General features: G+C 56.2%; 10 protein-coding genes across 10 annotated transcripts; 3 read left to right on the forward strand and 7 right to left on the reverse strand.

Annotated features, from left to right (window-relative positions):
• Positions 1 to 431: 431 nt before the first annotated feature.
• On the reverse strand, positions 432 to 770 carry CDEST_01577 (uncharacterized protein; the record flags this gene model as incomplete). Its single annotated transcript, XM_062917736.1, has 3 exons — positions 432 to 440; positions 511 to 579; positions 642 to 770. The coding sequence occupies 3 exons, from the start codon at positions 768 to 770 to the stop codon at positions 432 to 434; spliced, it is 207 nt and encodes a 68-aa protein (XP_062773787.1).
• Positions 771 to 1,846: 1,076 nt separating this feature from the next.
• On the reverse strand, positions 1,847 to 3,018 carry CDEST_01578 (uncharacterized protein). Its single transcript, XM_062917737.1, has one exon. It carries the CDS (start codon positions 2,879 to 2,881, stop codon positions 1,853 to 1,855), a length of 1,029 nt encoding a protein of 342 aa, XP_062773788.1. The 5' UTR covers positions 2,882 to 3,018; the 3' UTR covers positions 1,847 to 1,852.
• Positions 3,019 to 4,267: 1,249 nt separating this feature from the next.
• On the reverse strand, positions 4,268 to 6,003 carry CDEST_01579 (Putative extracellular membrane protein, CFEM; the record flags this gene model as incomplete). The annotated part of the gene is made up of 8 exons (XM_062917738.1): positions 4,268 to 4,569; positions 4,631 to 4,698; positions 4,773 to 5,155; positions 5,217 to 5,284; positions 5,344 to 5,380; positions 5,446 to 5,627; positions 5,701 to 5,836; positions 5,905 to 6,003. 8 exons carry the CDS (start codon positions 6,001 to 6,003, stop codon positions 4,268 to 4,270), a joined length of 1,275 nt encoding a protein of 424 aa, XP_062773789.1.
• A 1,194-nt stretch (positions 6,004 to 7,197) lies between these two features.
• CDEST_01580 (Putative cytochrome P450) lies at positions 7,198 to 9,017 on the reverse strand (the record flags this gene model as incomplete). The annotated part of the gene is made up of 3 exons (XM_062917739.1): positions 7,198 to 7,630; positions 7,707 to 8,317; positions 8,373 to 9,017. 3 exons carry the CDS (start codon positions 9,015 to 9,017, stop codon positions 7,360 to 7,362), a joined length of 1,527 nt encoding a protein of 508 aa, XP_062773790.1. The 3' UTR covers positions 7,198 to 7,359.
• An 867-nt stretch (positions 9,018 to 9,884) lies between these two features.
• Positions 9,885 to 11,152, reverse strand: CDEST_01581 (Putative NmrA-like domain, NAD(P)-binding domain superfamily). Its single transcript, XM_062917740.1, has 3 exons — positions 10,937 to 11,152; positions 10,634 to 10,863; positions 9,885 to 10,568 (listed from the first exon to the last, which is right to left on the reverse strand). The coding sequence occupies exons 1-3, from the start codon at positions 11,135 to 11,137 to the stop codon at positions 9,962 to 9,964; spliced, it is 1,038 nt and encodes a 345-aa protein (XP_062773791.1). The 5' UTR covers positions 11,138 to 11,152; the 3' UTR covers positions 9,885 to 9,961.
• Positions 11,153 to 11,330: 178 nt separating this feature from the next.
• CDEST_01582 (Putative Zinc finger C2H2-type) lies at positions 11,331 to 12,517 on the reverse strand (the record flags this gene model as incomplete). The annotated part of the gene is made up of 2 exons (XM_062917741.1): positions 11,331 to 12,117; positions 12,188 to 12,517. The coding sequence occupies 2 exons, from the start codon at positions 12,515 to 12,517 to the stop codon at positions 11,620 to 11,622; spliced, it is 828 nt and encodes a 275-aa protein (XP_062773792.1). The 3' UTR covers positions 11,331 to 11,619.
• A 770-nt stretch (positions 12,518 to 13,287) lies between these two features.
• CDEST_01583 (Putative calcineurin-like phosphoesterase domain, ApaH type, metallo-dependent phosphatase) lies at positions 13,288 to 14,277 on the reverse strand (the record flags this gene model as incomplete). Its single annotated transcript, XM_062917742.1, has 2 exons — positions 13,288 to 13,968; positions 14,014 to 14,277. 2 exons carry the CDS (start codon positions 14,275 to 14,277, stop codon positions 13,288 to 13,290), a joined length of 945 nt encoding a protein of 314 aa, XP_062773793.1.
• A 1,267-nt stretch (positions 14,278 to 15,544) lies between these two features.
• On the forward strand, positions 15,545 to 16,168 carry CDEST_01584 (uncharacterized protein; the record flags this gene model as incomplete). The annotated part of the gene is made up of 2 exons (XM_062917743.1): positions 15,545 to 15,622; positions 15,695 to 16,168. The coding sequence occupies 2 exons, from the start codon at positions 15,545 to 15,547 to the stop codon at positions 16,166 to 16,168; spliced, it is 552 nt and encodes a 183-aa protein (XP_062773794.1).
• Positions 16,169 to 16,559: 391 nt separating this feature from the next.
• CDEST_01585 (Putative SET domain, tetratricopeptide-like helical domain superfamily, SET domain superfamily) lies at positions 16,560 to 19,776 on the forward strand. The gene is made up of 3 exons (XM_062917744.1): positions 16,560 to 17,204; positions 17,276 to 17,685; positions 17,741 to 19,776. The coding sequence occupies exons 1-3, from the start codon at positions 16,863 to 16,865 to the stop codon at positions 19,227 to 19,229; spliced, it is 2,241 nt and encodes a 746-aa protein (XP_062773795.1). The 5' UTR covers positions 16,560 to 16,862; the 3' UTR covers positions 19,230 to 19,776.
• A 924-nt stretch (positions 19,777 to 20,700) lies between these two features.
• Positions 20,701 to 22,917, forward strand: CDEST_01586 (Putative alkaline phosphatase, alkaline-phosphatase-like, core domain superfamily; the record flags this gene model as incomplete). The annotated part of the gene is made up of 4 exons (XM_062917745.1): positions 20,701 to 21,339; positions 21,424 to 21,512; positions 21,573 to 21,651; positions 21,718 to 22,917. The coding sequence occupies 4 exons, from the start codon at positions 20,701 to 20,703 to the stop codon at positions 22,915 to 22,917; spliced, it is 2,007 nt and encodes a 668-aa protein (XP_062773796.1).
• Positions 22,918 to 22,944: the final 27 nt, after the last annotated feature.

Consider the following 22,944-nt stretch of genomic DNA (forward strand, 5'->3'; position numbering starts at 1 on the left):
GTTCTGTTCTGGTTTATGACCCCGCAGCCAATTACATTCAGCAAATAGGAGATAGATAGACTGCGCAAAAGGTCAACTCATCAGTTCTTGCTGAGCTATCCGTTTAAAAAACCACCATGGGGTTCTGACCTCAACTCGATTTATGTCTAAAGGGAAGTGGCCATAACGCAGCAATTGCGAGGTGTTACTAGGGCAATGTCGGAAGCATAATTTGAATGGGTTTGGCCACCTAACGGTCGGGAGTTCCGGGAAGTGAGAGAGCATTTCGCACTTGTAACCGTGGAAGCCAACGATTGACAGCGTTTTCCTAGTTGCAAACACACTACAGACTAATTGGCTTTGTTACTCTACACACTTTCATCTACCGGCTGAGGTTGTAACCAGGAAGCTTGACTTTAAACACGCGTAGCGTGGCACCCAATGCGATCGGCTTAAATGCACTGGAGAGCAACCCAAGATCAGCAAGTGTCAGAAACGAGACTGCTGTAGAAAGGCATATAATGTGCTTACGAGCCAGTAGGGAGGCATTGTAGTGTATTTGTACTCATCGCAGACGCCAAAACGGTTGGCGTGGGCGCACTGTTATTGTGCCAGCATCAGTATTTGAATCATGATGTTTGCAAAAGAAGGAAAAACTTCACACTCCAGCCATCAAGGCCAGGTCTACTGTTGTAGGTGACACAGAGAGGCTCGATGTTGGTGCCGTCAGCTTTTTTGCCGCAAGGGGTAGTAGGAGTGGTTTGTCTGGGCTCAACAAACAGCAAGCGCATCACTAGCAGCGAGCGCGGCGGTAGCCAGCGAAGCAAGACCTATGAAAGCCTTGACGAACTAAATAGGTGAATAGATAAGAGTTATTAGTGGTTAGATAGTTTGAATAATTGTGTGGTTAAAGTTACAAGTATTCAAAACTGATTATTTGCGTGATAGGATATGGAAAATAGAAGCAGATGAACGGGAGCAAACGTTAATTAGTTCATATATATGCCAGAGACTGGTAGCATGGATGCGTCCGTCCCCGGCAGCAGACGTGCATTTAATGTCATTGAATACAAGGTCTAGGATTAGTCATTGATGCGGTTGTGTTAGATTGACACGGGTAGCCAATGTAACTATTGACATTCGCGTTGGCTGCGCCCTGCTTGTTAACCATGCCCCCCTCTCAGGCAAAGCCTGCACAGCGCCAGGATTATGGGGTGTCACATAGGCAATATCGGAAGCATATCTTGAATGGATCAGCGCACCCAAAGGTCCGGATTCTCTTTACTGGAATGTTTTACCCATGCAAACCGCGGAGGCCAAGTTTCCACATGATTCCCCTCGTTACCGCTAAGCGACCGGCCAAACTGTCTGATGAAGCCTATATATCACAGATGGCCTTCCTCAGTATCCTTTGAATGTGTTGGTATGTATATTATCACTTATGGGAGCGTTGAACAGCGGTAACAAATGTCACTTGGCAGTCAGGGGCTGGTTACACATATCGACTCCGTTATTGTTATTCAGAGTTCCATCTCAGCGGCAAGTCCCAGGCGGGTTGGCTTGCTACCAACTTTGCCAGGCGGTCCTCTTGATGGAGCAGTCGTGTACGTGCCTGGCCAATCCCGCTATGCTCGGGGCCGGATCACTCCCGAGCCGCCGAGGTCACCGTTTCGATTCCGTCGGTACGCGTGATACCATCCAATTTATAAGATAGCTTGGGCATAACTTCCAAACTTAATCGTGTTAAATAACTTTGGACTAGCCTCTGACTACTAAAGTCACAGGGGTCAAGAAGGAAAATGGGTGTAGGAGTGAAGATGCATTGCGACGTGTAGTAGTATTAGTCTATCTAAAGACGTTTGACACCTCACTGCTATAAGCCGTCATTCAGCATCTTCCATGTACCGGCCATCTCATCATCCAACCCATATACATGGCTTCTGCCTCGTCTCGTCCTTGAACGACTTGGGCTACTTGTTCTCCCATTGGAAGAAGAACAAACGGACTCGGAGTCCCCCTCGGAGTCCGTCGTCATGTCGGGGGTGGTGTCATCGCCGAAACCTTCCGAGGAGAAATCTTCGGGGGGTTGCATCAGTTCCGCGACGAGATGCAGGGGTGCGAGCCGGGCGCCGTAGCTGCTGTTGTGGCTGTTGCTGTTGCTGTTGCCGGTGTTTGCTTCAGCGTCAGATGAAGAATCCTCGAACTCTGGCGAACCGAGAAACTGGGTAGAGGACTCGTCGCGGCCGAGCTCGGCGAGGGAGAGGTCCAGTGCGAATTGCAGGTTATCGTCGCGCGGGATGCGGGAACGTTTGGTCTTGCGCGTCTGCTTGGCCGGGCGGATCGTGTACTCGGGCTCGCTGCGGTCGATGGCATCAAAGTCGAAGCCAGGACCGCGGAGGTACTCGTCGTCGTACAAGAGGCCTAGGCGATACAGCTCCGAAATGTCGTGCGCATCCTGCGGGTAAAGGATGGATTTCGCTGTCCGGACATCCCGGAACGCCTCCTGTCTCTCGAGGGACGGTGTGCGGCGGCGCTGCTGCTCGCCGGGCGGCGGCAGTCGTCTGTGGGGGCCGGGCAGGGCCTGGCCCGGGCCCCGGGCCAGGGCGCGGCCCTCGTTGGCCTCATCGATGCACCATTGGCGCGCGAGGCGGCTCGTCTGGCGCCGGTGTGACCTCCGGTGCCGTTGTGTCTTGGCCTGGTGGTTGGCGAGGAGGACGAGGTCGAGGAGGGGGAGCTTGAGGTCGGCGAGCTCCCGGTGGAGGACGATGGAGCCGTCCGGGTGGTAGTAGGCGCCGTTGTAGTGGGCGCGGGGGCGCGGCCTGCTGACCTGCGAGGGGCCGTGAGACAGGTACCGCTGGGAGAGGTCTAGGGCATCTGGGGTGTTGTAAAGTGCTAAACCCATGTTGGGTGGTTTGGGTTGGTTTTCTCGTGTAAGGGGTCGGCTGGCTTCTGGGGTGTAAGTGGGGAGAGTGAGGAGGTGTAAAGTGTAGCGAGATGCAAGGGAGTGCGCGGTGGCTTGATGCCGGTGTTTAGATTGTGTGTGTCTGGAGAGACTAGACTGTTGGAACACGGGCGAAGAAGGGGGATAGATATATATCGCGATGGGATGCCTGGCCGGTAATTGCTGAAGATGCCGACGATGCTGGAATCAGTGAGTTGTATGGTAGAACTGCAACTGCCCCGAAGGCCGCCTTCGACGCCCCCTGTCTCTCAGCGTTCGAACTACTCCTCCCGCGGCCATCATCCTTGGTTTCGGGGCCGTTGTGGAGGGCTGGGAAGGCCGATGATTGGAGGCTGGGGCATCGATGCAGGGTGAGTCATTCTTGGCGGTGATGATGGCGCAGCGCGTGCTGTGTTACCTGGCAGGCTGACGGAGCATGGGATGGGGGGGCTCTCCATCCATCGTCTTATCCGTCTTATCTGCCTTGTTCAAGATGCCAATTGTACGGTTGACACGCATCCAGCGGACGCCTCATCCAAGTCTCTCATGTGGTGCTCAACCGTGAGGACGACGAGCGATGTAAGCTCACAAGGTGGGCGAACAGGTAGCTTCGATGGTCATTCGGCATTGGAAGATTGCACATTGCCAGCAGCACCCGCCCAAGGAAATGAGTTGAAGGGCGGAAAAGTCCATTTCTGGAACCTCTTCGGGGTCAGTGTGAAACCCAACGCCCCGAACCGTCGATGAATCATAATGAACAGGCGAGTGAGACTGCGAGTTGTTCTCTCTGCTAACCAGATACGGTTGGCTCGATTCACTGCATTACATGCTGCCATAGTTGGGGGCCCAGACAGCAGGCAATCAACCATTGGTTGACTCTCGGCTTGCAACGGGCTTCATGATCATTCAATTGGGTTTGCTGCATGGTGATATCAGCACCCGAACTTGGAACCCTGCGCTGACTCTCACATCATGCATCATCCCTGCTGTCACCAGGCTCGGCCGAAGACCTCGAACTTCCAATTGAGGCTGCCAATTGGACAATGGACATAAGACATTGTTTCAAAATGAATTTTTGGTCCCTATGTTCTGGGAGAAGACGCGAAAACGCGCGCACCTTTGGGCACATTACTAGCAAAGCGTGTGTGTTCATGAGACGAAGACGTGGCGTGGCCGTGACGGTCTTTCATCATCGCCGCAGCTCAACTTCTGCAGACCGGCCCAAAGTTACGATAGAAACATTCTATTGCTGTGGATTTCATGAGATAGACAGTGTCGCGATTTTCCTTTCGAATAACGATCCCGAGTCTCTCCCATACCACTGCTTCGTGACGCCAGCACGACCTCCTAGCCCATCGGCTCTGAATTCTTGCTCGCACGTCTAGAGCTCGACGCCGACGGCACCACAGTGTCGGACCGGCACGAGATGGTCTCCGCCATCGACATCTTGCGCGGCTTCTCCGGGAACACCTGCGAGTTGGGCCGCGTGCGGCTCACCGACGACCCGATGTTGGACGTCACCGTTGTCGTCAGCTGCGTGACCTTGGACGGAATCATCTTCAGAAGCTGCCACGCATTGGGCATGCACGCCACGACGACGCCCACGCCCAGCTCGACGTAGGCCCAGAGGACAACGGCGACAGAATCGGCTGCGAATCGTGTCAGTATTGAGTCTTGCAGGCAATAGCGAAGCGAACTCTATGCGCTCACCGGTGACGTTCAGAGACGTTGCAAAGTCGCTCATGGTCCGGATTCGCAAGATGCTTACGACGGTGAGGCTGTCGGTGGACGTTTAGTTCTAGAGCCACGACTTCACAGCGCACCAGAACTGCGCGGAGCACTATTGACTCACAAGACACCGACTTGGAACATGGCAATCACGCCAATCTTCTTCCTCCGGTCCATCTGCAGCTTGTAGATCTGCGTGACCGGCAGCGCGAGCATGCACACGTCGAGCACGATGTTGAGCGCGACGTGGCTGAGGCCGATCTTGTTCAGGTCGAGGCACTTCCCCTCGTGCTGCCCGTCCCAGCCCGTCCAGAAGTGCGAGAAGGGGCGGCACTGGGCGAAGCAGAGGATCACGAAGGAGAGGCAGACGAGCATGTTGAGGATCTGCATCAGCCAGAGGACCCGGCGGAAGCGTCGCTCGGGGAAGATGCGGAGGAAGAAGAACAGGATCGAGGCTTTGATGACGGCCAGGCCGACGAGGTAGAAGAATTCGAGAACGAAGAGGAGCTACACGCTGCCCGTTAGCATCCCGAGAAGCCCCTAAAACGCAAAATCATGGAAAGCACACCTTGAGAAAGTGAGTAATCTCATCGGGGAGTAACGTCCAGATATCTTTTCCAAGGCCGGCCTCGGCAACTGTGTTGGCAACATGTCAGCAATCAAAAGCACCGCCGTTGATCTTTTATGCCGCTCACAGTAGAATGACTCGACGTATAAGCCCACGATTATGACCTTTTCCAACCTCTGTTAGCTCACGACACGACGCATTGCGTGACACTCCGTGAGGCTCAACCTACATATGCCACGACGGCAACAGTGTCGTCCGCGCCCCAAGTCGACAGTTTCGCGACCTTTGTCGTGAGCCTCATCACCATAAAGATACTCGCACAAACAGTCACGACTCCGCTGACCCAGCGGATCTTGGTCATGTCGTCGGTGTAGGCGAACCCGCAACGCGACCAGGTCCCGTTTGTGGCAACTGTCGGAGTGCCACCGTCAGCAAAAAACAGTCCCTTTTTTCTCGAGGAAAACAACTCAAATCTCTAACCCACCCAGGGTCTCTTTGATGGTGCATAGCGACCGTACGCAGGGCTCGACAGTCGCACTGAATTTCTTGTCGGCGCAGAGACAGGCTTGGTCAATTGGCGAGCAGTTCGTTTCGGGAAGCGCTTCCAACATGCAGTTGACCTGTGATGAGTGGTTGTTAGTAAACCATGAACCTATAGATGCCCCCTCTTCGACGTGAGGAATCCTACGGCGCAGTTTGGGATCCCCTCCAGGCCCAGCTGCAGAGCAGCCGACACGAGACCAAGATGACTCCATAGGAAGAAGCCAAGCACCCGAGTGGCCAGCATCTTGGTCCTCTGTGACGGTGGTGTTGTGAGAGAGCGCCTGACGCGGCACTTGAGCAAAGGTACTTTTCGTCTGTGTCGCAGTGAAACGGGTTGACAAACCTGCACGAGGGGAAGGTCATCGTGCAAGACCAAGTGACAGCAGCACTGCGCTGACTGAAGTATACTGCTGGGCCACGGCCGACGGAAACAGAGAACCATGGCGGAGCAGTGGCCAGACTGCTTGGTCTCACCGTGTCTCACTCTAGCATATCACACCGACCAGACTTCCCCTCCCGATGCGCTGGAGCTGAGGCAGGGGGAGGGAGGGCCACTGCCAGCACTCCCAGGAACTTGGCTCGACGCGGCTAGCGGCTCTTCTGCTTTTTATGTCTCTAACTGAAGCCGATCGTCAGTTTATTGAAAGGACCGCATTAGGACGAGGCATGTCTCTGGCGTCGTGAGTAAAGGGATGCCGTGGCGGTTATATGCCATGCGGAGGACACGCTGATAAGCAAAAAGACACCCAGTACCCGTCGGGAAACTGGTTCAAAGTAGCCCAGCATGCAACTGTAGCGGATTTGCAACGATGTCATCAGAGGAAACCCAGGTCGAATGGCCGACAGCGGGCGGCACGGCATGCTGAGAGATTGCGAGTTCTCATTCTACTGGCTTGGCGGCATTGAACCACTTTCTTTTTTTTTGCTTTTTCCCGAGTGGTAGACAGCCAACGGCAGAAAACGGTGGTATCAAAGGGAGGGAAGGAAAAAAAAAAAGGGGGGGGGGGGGGGGGGTGGGTTGATTCAGTGTTTGGAACCTGGAGTCGTCCGGAATGCGTATGCGGTGAATCACTGTCAGCCCCGCCATCATGGATGGATGTGTTCCCCCCCCACGAAACCCCGAATGCGACCAAGAGTGAACGATTTCCACAGGAAGGCTGATCGGAACCGGCAGCGTTGCTGCCAGTGACAGCCCACGCTTGATCTCGATGATGAAAGCGGTTGATTGGGCTTGTTCTAGAAGCTCTGGTGGTTCGAGTCTCGACTTTTGCTGTAAACGCTCGCTCGCCCTTTTTTTCTCTCCCCCCTACTTTACTATTCTTGGGTCCGGCAGTGGGATTCAAGAATCTGTCGTCAAATCAGCCACCGTCCAACGCTCGGCGTCCCTGACTGATGTCAGAGAATTCATATACCTAGTATCACGCGTTCAAAAAATATTGCTCGAATCACAAGACTGGACATTCTTATTCTACCACCTCTATAGATGGATAAACTAAATATTTCCGGAAGGGAATTCCACTTCGCGCTAACACCAAAAGGCGGCACAGAAACCAAGCAGCGCGATGTCAAGCACGTTTTCCATTCGAGCCGTAACACCACTTCAAAAACCGGGCAGTACTACTCTGCAGGCCTTGGCCTCCGGCTCGACCACGGCAAGGTTGGCCATCTCCATGCTCTCCGGGGTCGTCGAAGGAGCCAACCTTGCACCCTTAAAGGTCCGGAAGAACATGGCCGCCCCGAAGCGCAGCTCCATGTATGCGAGATGCCTCCCGATACACCCGCGGGATCCTGCGCCGAACGGCGTAAAAGCGGCCTTCGCAGTCGCGGACCGCGCAACCGGACCGTCTGGGAGCCAGCGCGTGTGGTCGAACCTGTTTTAGGCCCCAGTCGTTAGCTCATGAGGGCGTGTTCGTCGTGGCCTTTTCGGTGCACTACTATTTTACTTACGTTTCCGGGTCGTCGAATATCGTCGGGTCTCTGTGCAGAGTCCAGGCCTGGGTCGCAACCACGGCGCCGGCGGGTACGAAGCGTCCTCCGAGCTCCACGCCCCCGTCCGGAACAACCCGAGGGAGCGGGGTCGGCGCGGCTCCATGGAGCCGGAGAGTCTCCTCGATGACGGCAGTGAGAACGGGGAGAGCCTCCAGCGACGCATCCGTCAGAGGCTCCTCCACGGCGGCAAGTTCCCGCTCGAGGCTTTCTCTTAGCTCGTCCCTCGACAGGACGGCCCATACGAGGTACGTGAGGGTGTTGGATGTCGTGTCCGTGCCGCCAACCATGAACGCCGCCGCCTCGACGCAGATTTCGAGGTCGCTGAGGCCCTTCTCGTCCTCCCCGGCTTGCTCCATCACCTTGGAGAAGAGGCTGGTGTTCGCCTCGCTCGAGTTCTTGCTGTTCTCGACGGCGATTCGGCCTTTATCGAGTATGGGTTCATGGGCATGGAATATCCACAGACCGCCCACGACCGGCAGTCGTTTGCCTATGGCGTACAGCGTGGGGAAAGACATGGCTGAGAAGACGGCGGTGTTGGCGGACTTTAGGTGGCCAAACCAGGGATCTTCCTGTACCGTGTCAGCTGGCACGGGAAACAGTTCAAGCGAGCGCGCTCTTCGATACCTCTCCGGTCTTGAGGCCGTCAAAAGACTCCCCAAACATCAGCCGTGAGATGGTGTCGGAGGTCATGAGCATCCACCACTTCATTATGTCGACCTCCCCGCCCTCGGCTGCTGCCTCCCTCTGCATGCCTCTGATCGTGTCCGCAATCTTGTCCCGGACGATGTCTTCCCAGTCGGTCCGAAGGGATGTCGTCGTGAAGCCCCTCGCCAGCAGCTTCCTCCGTTGCGCGTGGTCTTCCTTGTCCGTCATGGCGAAGAGCCCATAGGGCGGCTCCCCGGGCCCTGCTGGCGCGAAAAAGTGGTACGTGTCCGACTTCAGGAAGTTGCTCCCGACTTTGTGGATCTTCTTGAAGGCCTCGAGGTCCGAGACGAAGATCTGATTGGGGGATACCCTGACAAAGGGGCCATAAGTCTCGTGAAGTCGGTGGTAGTACTGAGCTTGGCGGCGGGATAGCGTGGCGATCGTGCCTGGGAGGCCGGTAAATTTGGCGTACCATGGACCGGGGAATCCGTTGAGAGGGGAGAGCAAAAGAGTAATCAGCCTGCCCAGGAGATAGACTGCAGCAGCTGTAAGAAATAGGGTTGCTAGATTGAGACCCATAGTGACTGACTTGGTGTAGATGCCGAGGTCTGATGAACAAGACATGTTACTCGTTCAACTCGACATCGCCGGCGATATTTATACCTCGAACTCAACTCAAGCTATCTCGGGACTCGGGGAGTTTCCCAAGTGCGTCCCGCAACTGTTGGAATCCCGAAAGGGCGAAATCGGTACATTCCGAACTGGACTCCTGCCAATTGGTACGGTACGCGTATGCCGTGGTTGTGGTGCACCTCCGCCCTCCGACGTTCCTCCGCCATTTCTCCGCCTGTTTTTGTTGGTACCGGTTGATCGCCACTTCAACGGCGTTTCGTAGAAACATTAATGTGGTCCTACGACTCTTGTATGCTGTTGAGCTGTTTACCATATTCGTGCGAGGTTATCGGATGTTGGTTCACAAAGCATATGTAGCGGTCAATGATACGATCAACATTGTCGTGAACATTGTTGTGAACAAAGTCCAGACCATCCACCCATGCCTCATGAATTATTACTGATCTAAGGTCCTCGATCATAGTAAAGAAGTCGATGGTCAGCCTGGCTCTACCCCAAAGCAACTAGGCTGGAACAGTTATCGTCCTATCAGTCTGGACTGGTAGTTACCAATTTCCGTGCACCCCGGGGCACCTTCAATGAAGGTTAACGGACCCTACGCGGTCTCAACGTACAAGCAGAATTTCCGATTATTCAGCGACCAAACCGACAGTTAAGCTGTTTCTAGTCCGAGGGCGTCTCACTCTTTTACTTGTGAATCATGTTGCCGTACGCCTGAAATATTTGCTCTCTTGGCCGGAGGGACCTCGACAGCAAAAGAGTACCACCCAGTAAGGCGGCGGCTGCTTGACAAACCCTGTTGATATTCTCGCAATTTTGCAGACACAGCGGCACTAATTCTTTGCAACTGAATAACGTGTAGAATTTTGATGCCGAGAACTTGTGGAAGAAATATGCCATTTGAGAGAGCTAGCATCTAACCTTTCCCCTCGTGATCATGCTTTCGGGCCCCACGCCTCCTCCAGCAGCTCCTTGAACGATCTTAGCTTGATATCCGGTAAGTCCTTCGTGATGGGGTGCTCCGGCTTGATGTCGAACAATCCATCATTGAACATGAGCCCGAAGTGGGAAAAGGTGCCTTGCAGCTGCTCCTTCGGCCAAAAAGGATACGAGACCACGTGCCCGGGCAGCTCCGTGATCCTTCCCGCTTTCAGTGTTTCGACGGGATCGTACGTCACGTTGAACTTGACACCCTTGACGGATTCGGCAATCCGGACCACCTCGTTCCAAGTGAGTTTGTCGTTGATCAGGTACGACTCTTTGCGCCACTTGGGGAGGCTCAGAGACGCGACGACGAACTTGGCCAGGTCGATGGTGTAGGTGAATGCGACGGGGACGTCGCCGGAGGCAGGGATCCCGGCCGCGTTGTTGGCCACGTCAACGATGATGGGCAAGATCTTTACGAGGCTCTTCAGGGGCGGGGAGACGTAGTAGTCGGCAAACAGACCTATGTACCAGGACGAGTGCTCCAGGGTGGTCGTCTTCTCGAGGGCATCCTTGATGTCGATCTTGGTCTGGGTCAGAGGGTGTTGCGCTGCGATCCTTGTGCGGGAACGGGTTGTTAGCTTGAAGCCGCGCCCCCACGAACCGCTCTTATATTCGCTTACTCTCGAGGTATCTTTGCGCTCCAAATGGTGGGGATGTAACGCTGGGTGCTCTGGGCACGATCGGCGGCGGCGATCAGGTTCAACTCGGGCTTCACCGAAGCCCTGATGTTTAGGGTCGAGATAACGGTGTGCACCTTGTTCTCTTCCAGGGCTTTGACGAGGTTGTCGACGTCGTCGTAGTCGACGGGCAGTATGCGGGCCCCGATCTCCTTCTCCTTTTGCGCGTCCGCCTGTATACGTGTTTTTTCGATTAGTCTAGCATCATCCACCGAGGACATGGTGTGGTCAGTCAAGCAGCCGTACGTTTCTGGCCAGGACAACGACGGTCCATTTTCCATCGGCGACGATGGCCTCTACGAAGGTACGGCCTAGATCGCCGGTTCCTCCGGCTACTGCAACGACGGAAGACATGGTACTGGTGTGCGAGTAGGATAGAGAGATGGATTGATGGGGGTCCGTAAGTGGTATTGCTCGGTTGGGGCGAAGGCCTAGGAGATGGTTCATTTAACGGCCTCAGAGGAGGGGGGGGGGGGGGGGGGGGGGGTTTGTATCATTGAACCGGACGTCCTCTCAAGCCTAGAAGCGGCATTTGTAATCGGCGGGATCGAAACTCCGCTGATCTGTTGGATTACGTGCTCACAAGGGGGCATCGGCCCCCCTTTCTCCGCTGCCTTCCGCTGGTTGTGCTAACAAGCTAGTTCGCAACTCCACGGACCGCTGTAGTAAGTTTTCTCCAACTGCTACAGTGGTCGTTGAATAGGCTTTCCCCGGAGAGATAGATACTTGTACACAATCTGCATTCGAGAGTGTAAACCTTGTCTCAGCTATAAGTCTAATTACATCCTCTACCGCAGCACGTGAAGTTGGTACAAAGTGGCAGAGCCTAGGGAAAACCGATAACAGGTTTGCGCTGATACATGACTTTGCCAACTCCCTTCCCGTCCCCCTTTTCTTGTGATTGTAGGTGGTCTGATTAGCGTCGATGTTTAAAAAGAAAGGATGCATAGCGGGTCGATGGTCCTCGCAACATTGCGCTGAACCGAGGCGAAGCGCATAAAGGTGCATGACTCGCTCTCCAAGTGGTAGACGACGCCGGCGAGGGATTTGAATTTGCGGCGGCAACTTCGGCTGGGGCAGTGGTAGAGAACCTGCTTGTGTACCGTTGAGTTCAAGTGCATGTTGAGACCCTGCAGTGTGGTGAAGTAACGGTGACAGAGGTAGCACTGGTAGGCGACGGCGGCAGTGTTGTAGGCTCGCTCGGTGGCGGTGTACGTCGGAGAGGCGGACAAGCCCTGGAGGCTCTTGGAGATCAGGCCGTTGGGATCGCGGCGACGGACGGTTTCGTACAGGGTCTCGCGATCAAGAGGGGTGTTGGGACAGGCGCCCTGCTCAAGGTGATGGACAAGATCAGCGGCCGTGTTGCACGTCTGGGTGCAGAAGGGGCAGCGAATGGTAGCAACGCGATGGGTCTTGGAGTTAAGGTGCTTGAAGAAGAAGAAGTCAGCAACGATTGTCACTAGGATTGATTTGGGGGGGGGATGGCGGGGGACTGACCTGGCGAACGTCATTGTGGCTCCGGAAGCACCGGTTGCATGGCTGACAGTAGTAGTGCTCTCGAACTTGGTGGTCGCGGAGGTCCTTCTCATGGGGGAAGCAGTCCGAGCAGTCGCCACACTTGTGTTCGGTACTCTCGAAGAAACAACCGTCGGCCCCGTGGTCGAGCGCGTCCGCGTCCAGCTCGACTGCTTGGTGGATATTAAAGCCGCGACGGCAGGACTCGCACTCATTGTCCGGAGTCTCGTGACCAGCGGAGTTGAGACGCTGCTCACGCGGCCGCCAGCCTGTCGAAAAATCGCGCCAGCAGGTGCCGCAAGTCCATGTCATTTTTAGAGGAGAAAAAAAAAAAAAAAGGAAAAAGAAGAAAAAAGGCAAGGTAAGGGCGACAAAAGAGGAGATTAGCGATATCGCCGAGGAGGAGGGTTTCTGGGAAGGGAGATCCGAGGTTGGTTGGCGCTGAGGCAACTGACGATCGAACGGGGCGACGCGGCGTTAAGCAGAAGGAGGGGTGAGTGAAACAAGAGCTGACAATTGTGGCTCAGACTGATCAAGGCGGGGTCACCCAGAGAGGAACGAATAAGTGTGAGGAACGACGAGTTGTCTCCTATTGTTTCCTGTTGTTGCTGTTCTTGTTGTTGTTCGTGGAGTGCTTTGAAAGGGAGAGAGTGGAAGAGGTCAGGAGGTGTGTCAAGGCAGAGAGAGGCAGAGGCAGGCAGGAAAGGGAAAAAATAGCGAGTAATTATGGCAAGTGCGTCTTGGTTATTGCGACTGCAAATGCAAAGTGTTTGTTCAGCAAGAAGTAAATTCCTATTGAGAAGGCGCAGCAGTGGAATACTGTTAATTATCATGTTAATAACTACTCTTTTCCCCCTTTGGGACGGCTGGGACCCAGTTGGCAGAGAGGCAGACAGACAGACAACACAGTCGACGTGTACGCCCTTTTGCCATTCTTTACACTGATTCCTCCTCTGCATGCCAAGTAGCCGTGCTTGCTCTCTCGCTGTTCTTCGGTTCATTCGACTCGTCCGGCGCCATTTTGCGCTTGCTTTGATTTTGTTGCTCTCAATCCCTGCAAGGTTGGTGGTAATGATGCCGATTTAGACAATGTTGGCTGTGGCTGTAGTAATTAGTACAGCGGCCGCCGGTAAGTCAACATCAACGATCCACGGGGCCTGGTTCAGCCCATCGCTCCCTTTTGTCGCCGCGTTGACAAATAAGGTCTGACCTGCTTGTGGAGGCTCTAAATCATCTTGGCAGTGGCGTATGCGGCAATGCCCTTGGGACCTGTACTGCTTGAACCTCTCTCTTCTCGCCTGCGCAACCTCCTCGGGTTCGTTGCGGTGGCCGAGATGCTCTAGCACCAAGGATTTTGCATTGTCAATGTCCTCAATGTGTGAAGGCGTTGGGGAAAGGGTCGGCCTCCAGGCAACGAGCCTTGCTCCCCATCCGCGATGGACATGACCGAAGCAATGGATCTTGGGCTGTGATCGCGCAACCGCCCGAAACAACTGAGGGCACCCAATTCTTTTGCCGCCTTCGGAAATGTCCAGTATTCCACGGGGTGGGCCGTGTGTCACGACGACATCGGTTCCCTCTTCAATGTTGAAATCGTGGGTGGAATACTCAAACGCCCACCCCGCGGTGCCTGGCGTGTAAGGGCTGGCAAAGAGCTTCAGAGCCGCGCCATTGCCAAGTACGAATTCGTGCGTGCCCTCTTCGAGAAAGACAATTCCCTCAGCCTTTGCTCTCTTGACGAGATCCCTCACTGCAAGAATCTCCTGATTGACCATGGGTCTGTCAAATCATGTTTCTTCAAGTTTGACCCGTTCCGCCTCATCAATCTTTCCGTAGATGGCTGGAGGATCAAGAGATAGGTCGTGGTTGCCGGCGATGAACAGCTTGAGAGGTGCGTTGAGGTTTCGAAGGAGCTGGAGTGTATTCTTGTATTCCGCCATCGTGGAACTCTCTGTAAGATCGCCACAATGGATGACCACGTCAACGGGCTCCTGAGCACGCGTCTCCGCTGGAAACTCTAGCCCGTGAGTGTCCGAGATGATGAGAAGAGTTGTTTTCACTTGATTAGCCATGGCGAGTGAGATTTTTTGTGTGTACTTTGGTGTGGCGGAGGCTGACATGCGGAGTGCGTAGGCAGATAGGAGCACAGTGAAGCGCGTTGGTTTTTTTGTTGCACAAAGCAAGGTGATCTATCTGCCCCATTCCAATGATTCGGGGAGGCGGGGGCACCTTTATATTATATACTAGCTAGCCAGCCTATCTCCGATTCCACCACCATGGGCCCGGCAAACTCTGGGTCGAGAGACAGTTGCTTCACAGCTTGGGACCGAAGTATTAATACAGTTTGCTGCACTGAACTACCTAGGTACCACCCAATGTACCTACCTAGAGCATAAAAAGCAGCAGCAGTCACTGAGAGCCAAAACGGTGCCCTGACAAACCCACAATCGAAGCGATGTCCATAGGTGACGGTGTTGGCACGCCGAAGGGTTCAATCCAACTGGTACTAGCATTGCACCAACCTCGTGCGATGGTGGTTTCGTTCAATCATTGCCGCGCGGGCTGCTGTTGCCACAAAAGAGGCACTTATTACAGCTCGTTTCCGAACCCCAAGACCTGCTTTGACTTGCTTCTTTCTCCCTACTTTCCAGCACATGGGAAACGGTAGGCATTCAAGACTCGAAAAACAGCTTGTTTGATGTACCTGATGACTAGGTAGCTCGAAGCAAGTAGTCAACAGAAACTCGACTATCTACCTGCCCAGCCTTGGGACCCATGGGTGTAGTGCTTCAGCTTGCCAGTTTGCTACAAGGTAGCGCCTTCCCACGCACGAGGCCTTTGATTTGCGCCATGTGTCAATCTACAGGGCGCGATGTATAAGCTTTCATTCCTGCGTGTCCTAGCATAATGACTGATCCAAGATGGAAGTAGCCGCGTGAGCACTGCCAAAATGGGATTCGGCAGTGACGCCAATCGTGGACCTCAAAACCAGCCCTCCGGGAGCGCGTCTCGTTGTCCTCTTTTCTCCCCCCTCCAACGACATCAAAAAGCAAATTGGTATGTGAATGTTCCTCGCCGGACTCTGTCTTTTGTTCCTAATCATGTACAATTCAGCTAACATCCGTTTCCCTAGATGTTATTTTTACGAGCATTTCTTTTCAAGCGATCCAAGATCCCCAAGCACAACACCACCACCACCAACCACACCAGTTCTCCAGTAAGTTTCCTTGGCTTCACGAACATCTTCACTCGCCAGACTGATGCTGATTATTCCGTTCAAGCTTCTTCAGCTCTCTCTCGCCAAGTCTCAACACCGCCAACACCACCACCACCACCACCATGCCCAAGTCCAACCGAACCATCGCTTCCCCTATGCGGGCGGCACTCCTTGAGTGCTTCCAAGCAGCCACTCGTCTTGTACGGCCTGACTTGCGCCACCAACTCATCCTCGTCGGTGGTGCAGCCAGCATTGCCCACTCCTCGGTCTAGCACACCGAGGACGTGGATGTTGCGGCCCCTCCCCAAGTCCTATTGGCTGTCTGGGAGGGTGCTCAGGCCGGCGGCCCTTTCAGTCTCGAATCCGACGGCAAAATCGCGTTCGATGCACCGCAAGGCTTCCGCGTCCGAATCGATCTGATCGAAATCGGCGGCGGTTGCATCGACGTGATTCACGCAGCGACACCTTTTCGCGGAGGGTCGCTTGCGTCCAAGTCGGATCTTCTGAGACTGAGGGTAAAGACAGTGGTAGAAAGGGGCAGCGATGGGGAGGTTGATGACTTTCGGTGGTTGTTGAGAGGTGTTGCGAGAGAGCGTCAAGTCCTGCCTCGACTTGACGATGAAGAAGTGGAGAACGTGGTTGGTGCTGGTGGTGGCTTGGGAATCTTGGATCGCTTGCTTTTGGTTGCTGTCTTGGGCGCCGAGAACGGCGCAGCCGGCCTCCGGCTGCTCAACATACTTATCTAAACTAAAAAAATATAAAGAAGACTTCCTGCTTGCTTCTCGTCCTTCATCCAGATCATCTTCTCAATTTCCCGCTCTCCATCTAAGAAGGCAACACCGTTCTCCTTCTCAGCCAATCGCGCCAGCGCGGGTGCAAGCGAGATCTAGCGCAGTGTTGTTGTTTGTGGTGGTGCGGCTGTATCATTCCAGCCATGCGGACCGAGACTCTCCGAGAGCCAGGCCGAATCGGTGCGGAGACCCGGCGCGGAGGTCTCGGAGCTGACTGCGATTGGTGCCATAATAGGAAAGTCGGCCTGGGTTGGGGCGGTCGCCGGCCAAAGACACACGCGCCTCAGATGTTCCACACTGTTATGCCCGCTCTGAATCGGCAACAAGCCGGCGGAACTCATGGAAATGACACCTAACCTGGAAAGGGGCAGTGGTACTGTTTTATAAGGTCTCTATTGTTCCCCACGTCCCAACGCGTCTATCTTCACATGAGCTCATTTGTGCATCTCTTCCCGCTTCAGACTGACACTACCTCACAAAAACACATCCTACTCTCTCAGTCCTCCCCGTGTGACCAAAGGATTTTGGCTGTTAAATTCCTTTTCCGTATCAAATCGATTCTTGCGCAACATTTCGCGTCCTTTGGCGCGCGCCTTACAGATAACTAGAAAACGACAAGCATCATCACACGCTGTAAGCCGTTGTCAACATGGGGCTTGTGCAGCAAGTCAACGCGGAGCTGGATGTAGACGAGCCTGTTGCCGCGCATCCGACGCTCAACAACGTCGACTTCGGTCTGCAGATCGGCGTCGAGGAGATCCTTGGCGACGTTGACCCCGACGTCTCCCTCGAGTTCCTGAAGAAGGCTGATGCTCACGCGGGCAAGCCGCCGCCGACGCGTGTGCCGAGGGAATCACTCGTGAGCACGCACAACAGCTATGTCGAGCAGCAGCAGAAGTCCGAGCAGCAGAACACGCCGCGGATGGTGAAGAAGGTCGTCTTGGCGCTCTCTTACCCGCCGTCAGTAAAGCCGGTCTCCGATTTGTCCCCAGTAAGCCGCCATAACTTCCGCCATCCCCCCTCAGACTCCGTGCTGATCAATCTAACTAAACCCTCTTACAGATGCGGCTGGATGAGTTGCTCGTCGAGAACCACCATGAGGACAAGTACCTTGTTCTCAGGACAATCGCGCCACCATACATGGGGGCAGGAACAATCACGATTGTGGAAGACGAGCACGGCAACACGGACAAGCTGGTGCTGTACAACCAGGGGAGCTCGACTATCCTGCAGGCCGTCCCCGAAGGGTCTGTGATTCTTCTCAAAGAGCCGTATTACAAATTCAGTGGCGATGACGACTTCATGCTCTGCGTCGACCATCCCTCGGACGCCATCCTGCTACGCCACGGCCCCGATGACTCGCTAATCCCGGACGGCTTCAAACAGACCTCACAGTCTGAGGTTGCGGCAGAGTGGAAGAATGCAGGAGATCGCGCCTTCATATCTAAGAACTTGCCATTGGCTGCGGCAAAGTGAGTGCCTTGAGGTTGTCTGCCTAACGTAACATCCGACTTACATTCATCTTAGTTATTCGAGAGCCCTGGAGCTGTCCTCGGAGGACGACACGGCCTTTAGAGTCGACGTCCTTCTGAAGCGAGCCAGCATAAATATCACTGCTAAGCGCTTCGACGACGCACTCTCAGACTCGCTCGCCTCAAGAGGCGGGCCGACTGACTGGAAGGCCTACTTCATCGCGGGCAAGGCCGCCTACGAGCTCACCGAGTTTCAGGCCAGCAAGCAATACTTCGAGGCGGCGTTGGAGCGGAAGCCGGAGGCAGTTAACATCCAGAAGGAATACGAGCGCTGCCTGGCGCGACTCGAAGAAGAGAGAGGCAACTACGATCTGGCCGCGATGACGGTAAACGTGACGGCCAAGAACATCTCCATTGACAGGGCGAGTTTCCTCTCGAGAACCGAAGTCCGAGACTCGCCACACCACGGCCGCGGCCTCTTCGCCACGGAAGACATCAAGGCGGGCGAGATGATCTTTGCCGAGAAGGCCACCAGCGTGCCCAACGAGTTCAACCCGGAACACAACTCGGCCGCCGCCTATGCCCAGCTGGTGGAGCTCTGCGCGGACAACCCGATGATCCACAGAAAGGTGCTCGACCTGTACGGCGGCTCGTACAAGCGGTCAGGTCACGAGGGCACCGTCGTCGACGGCAGGCCCGTCGTCGACGTCTTCCTCCTCGAGTCCATCCGGCGCAAGAACTGCTTCAGCGGCGCCCAGGTGTCGGCGCAGGCGGCGAACCCGGACTGGGACATGTGGAAGCAGGGCATGTCGCGCGGACTGTGGGTGCACTCGGCCTACGCCAACCACGCGTGTCTGCCCAACGCGAACCGGTCCTTCATCGGGGACATGCTCATCGTCACGGCCACGGTGGACATCCCCGCCGGTACCGAGATCACGCACATCTACCTCCCGCCCAAGGCGGCGTACCTCCTCCGCATGCCGCAGTTCCGATCAAGCTGGGGCTTCGTGTGCAGCTGCGCCCTCTGCGCGGGCGAGGCCAAGTCCCCGGCCGAGCAGCACAAGAAGCGCATCGCGGCACTGGCCGAGATCGAGGCCATCATCCGGAAGAAGCGGCCGACGCGGTTCCAACCGGACGCGACGATCCGGCAGATCGAGAGGCTCACAAACCGGTTCTCGGCGCTGCACGAGGCCGAGGTCTACGACGACCTCGGGCTACCGCGGCTGATGCTCGTGTGGCCGACCATGTGGCTCGTCGAGGCGTGCCACACGCGCAAGCAGTGGGCCAAGGTGGTGCGGTGGGCGGGCGAGGTGTTCCGCAACTTTGGCTTCGTCGAGCCCGTCCGCGACGGGAGGCTGTGGATGTACCGGGACACGCAGGCGGTGACGACGTTCGAGGTCATCAAGGCGCTCAAGTTCGCAGCCGAGGCGTACGCGGCGCTCGGGAGCGGCGTGCTGGCGCGGGACTGCCTGGACGCCGCGCGGGTCGGGCTGACGACCATGGTTGGGTATGTGACGGACCAGACGTTTGATGCGTTCCGGTGAAGGGGGGGAAGCTTGGTTCTTTTTCTTTTGTGCATTGATTTTCTCTAGAGACCATCATCACCACATGAGAATCCGGAGCTTGGCAACTTGCATCTCGTCAAAAGGGAGCAATTACTCGGGTTGCAAAGAGAGTCTCTGGGCGTCCACTCCGGGCTTCCCGGCAAGATGGTTAACTTTGCGCTATGCCAATGCCAATATTACCCCCCCGAGCCGTGTCTTCCATGCGCCATTTGTGTGATTTGTGGAAGCTCGAAAGGGAGGGGAAATATCGAGCTCTTGGCGAACCGATGGCCTCTCTGTGCCTCTCTCTGCCTTGGCATCTCGGGCGTCGAGCATGAATCAGGTCCTAGCGTTATCGCGGCGAGGAGACCCTTTTCTTGGCAAGTTGATGAAGATTTTTACTCCCCTTGCCTTTTTTTTCCACTTCTCTTCTTTTCTATTCGTCTCTTTTTCATCCCCGGTTAAATAGGGCGTTTTGTTAGGTTCTCGTGTTGTCAACTTGTATGTCCCCGTTGATGTCGTTTTGACTTTGGCAACTCGGTTGCTCGGTTAGATGCTGTCCGTGGAGGAAGAAGTTCAACCCAGCGTAGGTACGACTCAATGCTGAACCCGGAGTAGTAGTCCGTGAACCATTCCAAAACTCCCCGCCTCTCAGACTGATGATGTGTTCCTTCAATACGCTGTTTACTCAATCATTACGTCGGGCCAGTACGTCACGGTCATACCAATGGGCTTCCCGGCAGCACCGCAGACGCATTATGCAACCGGCAAAGCAGACCACTGCCGGGATTAGTACACGGCACAGCGAGGAGGATGACCAAATCTCCGCACAACCTCGACACCTAGACACCCCCGACACCAAGGCACAACGGGCTCCTCCTACCTACAGTAGCAACTGCTCGCGTGCTTATCGTTAGCTCCGTGAGGGGAACTCTGGCCAGTGGGCGGGGTACGCAGCAACGGTGCTGCAAGCCAAGAGGAATCCTGTCCGCGGATGCCTGTCCTCCCCCCCACCAGTGACAGGTCCGCCACTGGCTCCTCGAATGGCCCCGATGCCCCCTCCCCGTCATCGTGATAAGTTGGTTCTTGATCGCGGGACCTCCCTGAATCTTTGAGGAGCCGGTCTCTTGTGACCCCGGCATTGTGGGAAGATGTGGTGCGCGGCATATACTTGGGACCTTCTAGGTTGAGTTAGTCGAGAAGACATTTGAGGAGACCGACTGACTGATGAGAGTAATCAAGTTTGACCGCTTCGCGAGAGGTCGTTCGTGGTGTCTTGGCTTCTCATATATGATGATGGACTCGTCCCTGCTTTCGCCATTTTTATTCAGATTTTGATCCAGACGAGATTGTCATCGACCAGGACGTCGACGACCCAAGTTCATCCGATCTTGGCCAACCCCCCCCCCCCCCCCCCCCCCTCCTCCATTACTCGTGCTATCATATCCCCCGTGGCCTTCACATCCCCACGATGCCTGCGCTTGCCTTGGTCCTCTTGGCAGCCGTACCCGCGGCTCTCGGCCAGACCTTCCAGCGTCTCGGCGCCTGTCCGGACCTCGGATGCGTCTTCCCGCCGGACCAGGCCCATTTCCTGCCCGGTCAGGCCTTTGACGTGCGCGTCGAGATCCACGCGCCCGTCAACGGCACCGAGGCCTTCAACGGCGGCGTGCCGGACCCGGACTTCTCCATCTCCGTCGCGAGCAACAGCCATCCGGACGGCCGGCCGCTGACCGAGTTCTTCGGCCTCGCCGAGGAGCCGCCCCTCGAGACGTGGGACTTTGCGTGGTACGAGGACCTCTTCGCCCGGGACGCGGGCAACGCGTCAGTCGTCAACGTGGCGTCCAAGGCGTACCGCCACCTCGCGCTGTACGAGCCGGGTAACTACACGGTCGAGCTGCGGTACTACAACGGCACCCGGACGACGCTGGCCGAGTGGTTCGTGCGGCCGCTCGCCGAGGAGAAGAAGGCCAAGAACGTCATCCTGTTCATCGGGGACGGCATGACGACCAACATGATCACGGCGGCGCGCCTGCTGGGCCACAAGAGCATCAACGGGAAGTACCAGTCCCGGATGCAGATGGACCAGTTCCCCATCCTGGGACATCAGATGGTGAGTGGAGACAGAGAGTGTTCCGATGATACGCGTACGACGAGTAGCATGAGTGAGTGAGTGACTGACTGGTTGACCAAACAGACGCATTCTGTCGATACTTTCATCACGGACAGCGCCAACTCGGCCTCGGCGCTGTACTCGGGACACAAGGGCACCTCGGACTCAATGGGGTAAAGTTCTTGACATGATGTTCTTGGAGGAGGAAACGTTCGTAGCTAACTGCGTGCCAGCGTCTACTCTGATTCATCGGCGGACGACTTTGACGACCCCAAGGTCGAGACCATTGTCGAGATGGTCGTTCGTATCTGGGTGAGTTGTCTACTGTACACCACGGTTAATGCCTTTTCCGGCGGCTGACATTTATACTTTGAATAGGGATCCGCCTGGGGAGCCGTTACGACGGCCGCCCTCGACGACGCCACGCCCGCCGCGTTAACGGGCCACACCCGGTCCCGATCCAACGCCGGCTCGCTCATCGACCAGGCCCTCAACGGCATGACCAACTACTCGTGGAGCGGCCACCCGGGGCCGGACGTCTACTTTGGCGGCGGCGCGTCGACGTTCCTCCCGGGCCCGGCCTCGTACGAGGGCAAGGACTACTACGACGAGTTCCGCAAGCAGGGCTACTCGGTCAGCTGGAACGCCACATCCCTCCGCGACGCGCCCGTCGACGCCCCGGCCCTCGGCGTCTTCTCGACCTCCCACCTGCCCGTGTGGCTCGACAGGAACATCCTCACGGACAACATCGCCGCGCTCGAGACGCACCCCTCGGGCGACGGCTCGGCGCCCCTCGACCTGCCGGGCCTCAAGGACATGACGCTCAAGGCCGTCGACATCCTCCTCGCGCGGAGCAACAGCAACAGCAGCAACAGCAACAACGACGCGGGCTTCTTCCTCATGTCCGAGGGCGCCTCCATCGACAAGCAGATGCACGCCCTCGACTACGACCGCGCCCTCGGCGACCTGCTCGAGTTCGACGACACGATCCGCGCCACCGTCCGGAAGCTGCGGGACGCCGGCGCGCTCGAGGACACCCTCATCGTCGTCACAGCCGACCACGGCCACGGCTTCGACGTCTTCGGCGTCGCTGACACCGAGTACCTCGCCGCGCAGGACTCGGACCGCGGCAAGCGCGAGGCCATCGGCGTCTACGAGCGCTCCGGCCTCTCGCAGTACACCGTCTCGCGCCCGGATGGCGTCGAATACGGCACGGGGCCCAACTTCCCGCTTAACTGGAGCCCGCGGTACGCCATCGCCCCGGGCTTCGGCGCCAACCCGGACCGCAGGGAGAACTTCCGCCTGCACGAGTCGCCGCGCCGCGTGGTCGTGGAGAGCGACGACGACGACGACGGCTACGTCGTGAACCCCGAGGACGCCGAGGACGGCTTTTTCGTGCCCGGGACGATCCCGACGTCGTCCTCGTCCGGCGTGCACTCCCTGACGGACGTGCCGGTGTTTGCCATGGGCCCTTGCCAGGAGACGTTCGCGGGCGTCTACGACAACACCGATGTCTTTTTCAAGATTGCTTCGTGTCTCGGGCTGGGTCAGTCTTCGGCGAGCCCCAAGAGGAAGTAGATAAGGAACCCTAGCAGGCTGTGGGCT

This window comes from Colletotrichum destructivum, chromosome 1 (assembly GCF_034447905.1).
Source record: "Colletotrichum destructivum chromosome 1, complete sequence".
Lineage (NCBI taxonomy): Eukaryota > Fungi > Ascomycota > Sordariomycetes > Glomerellales > Glomerellaceae > Colletotrichum > Colletotrichum destructivum.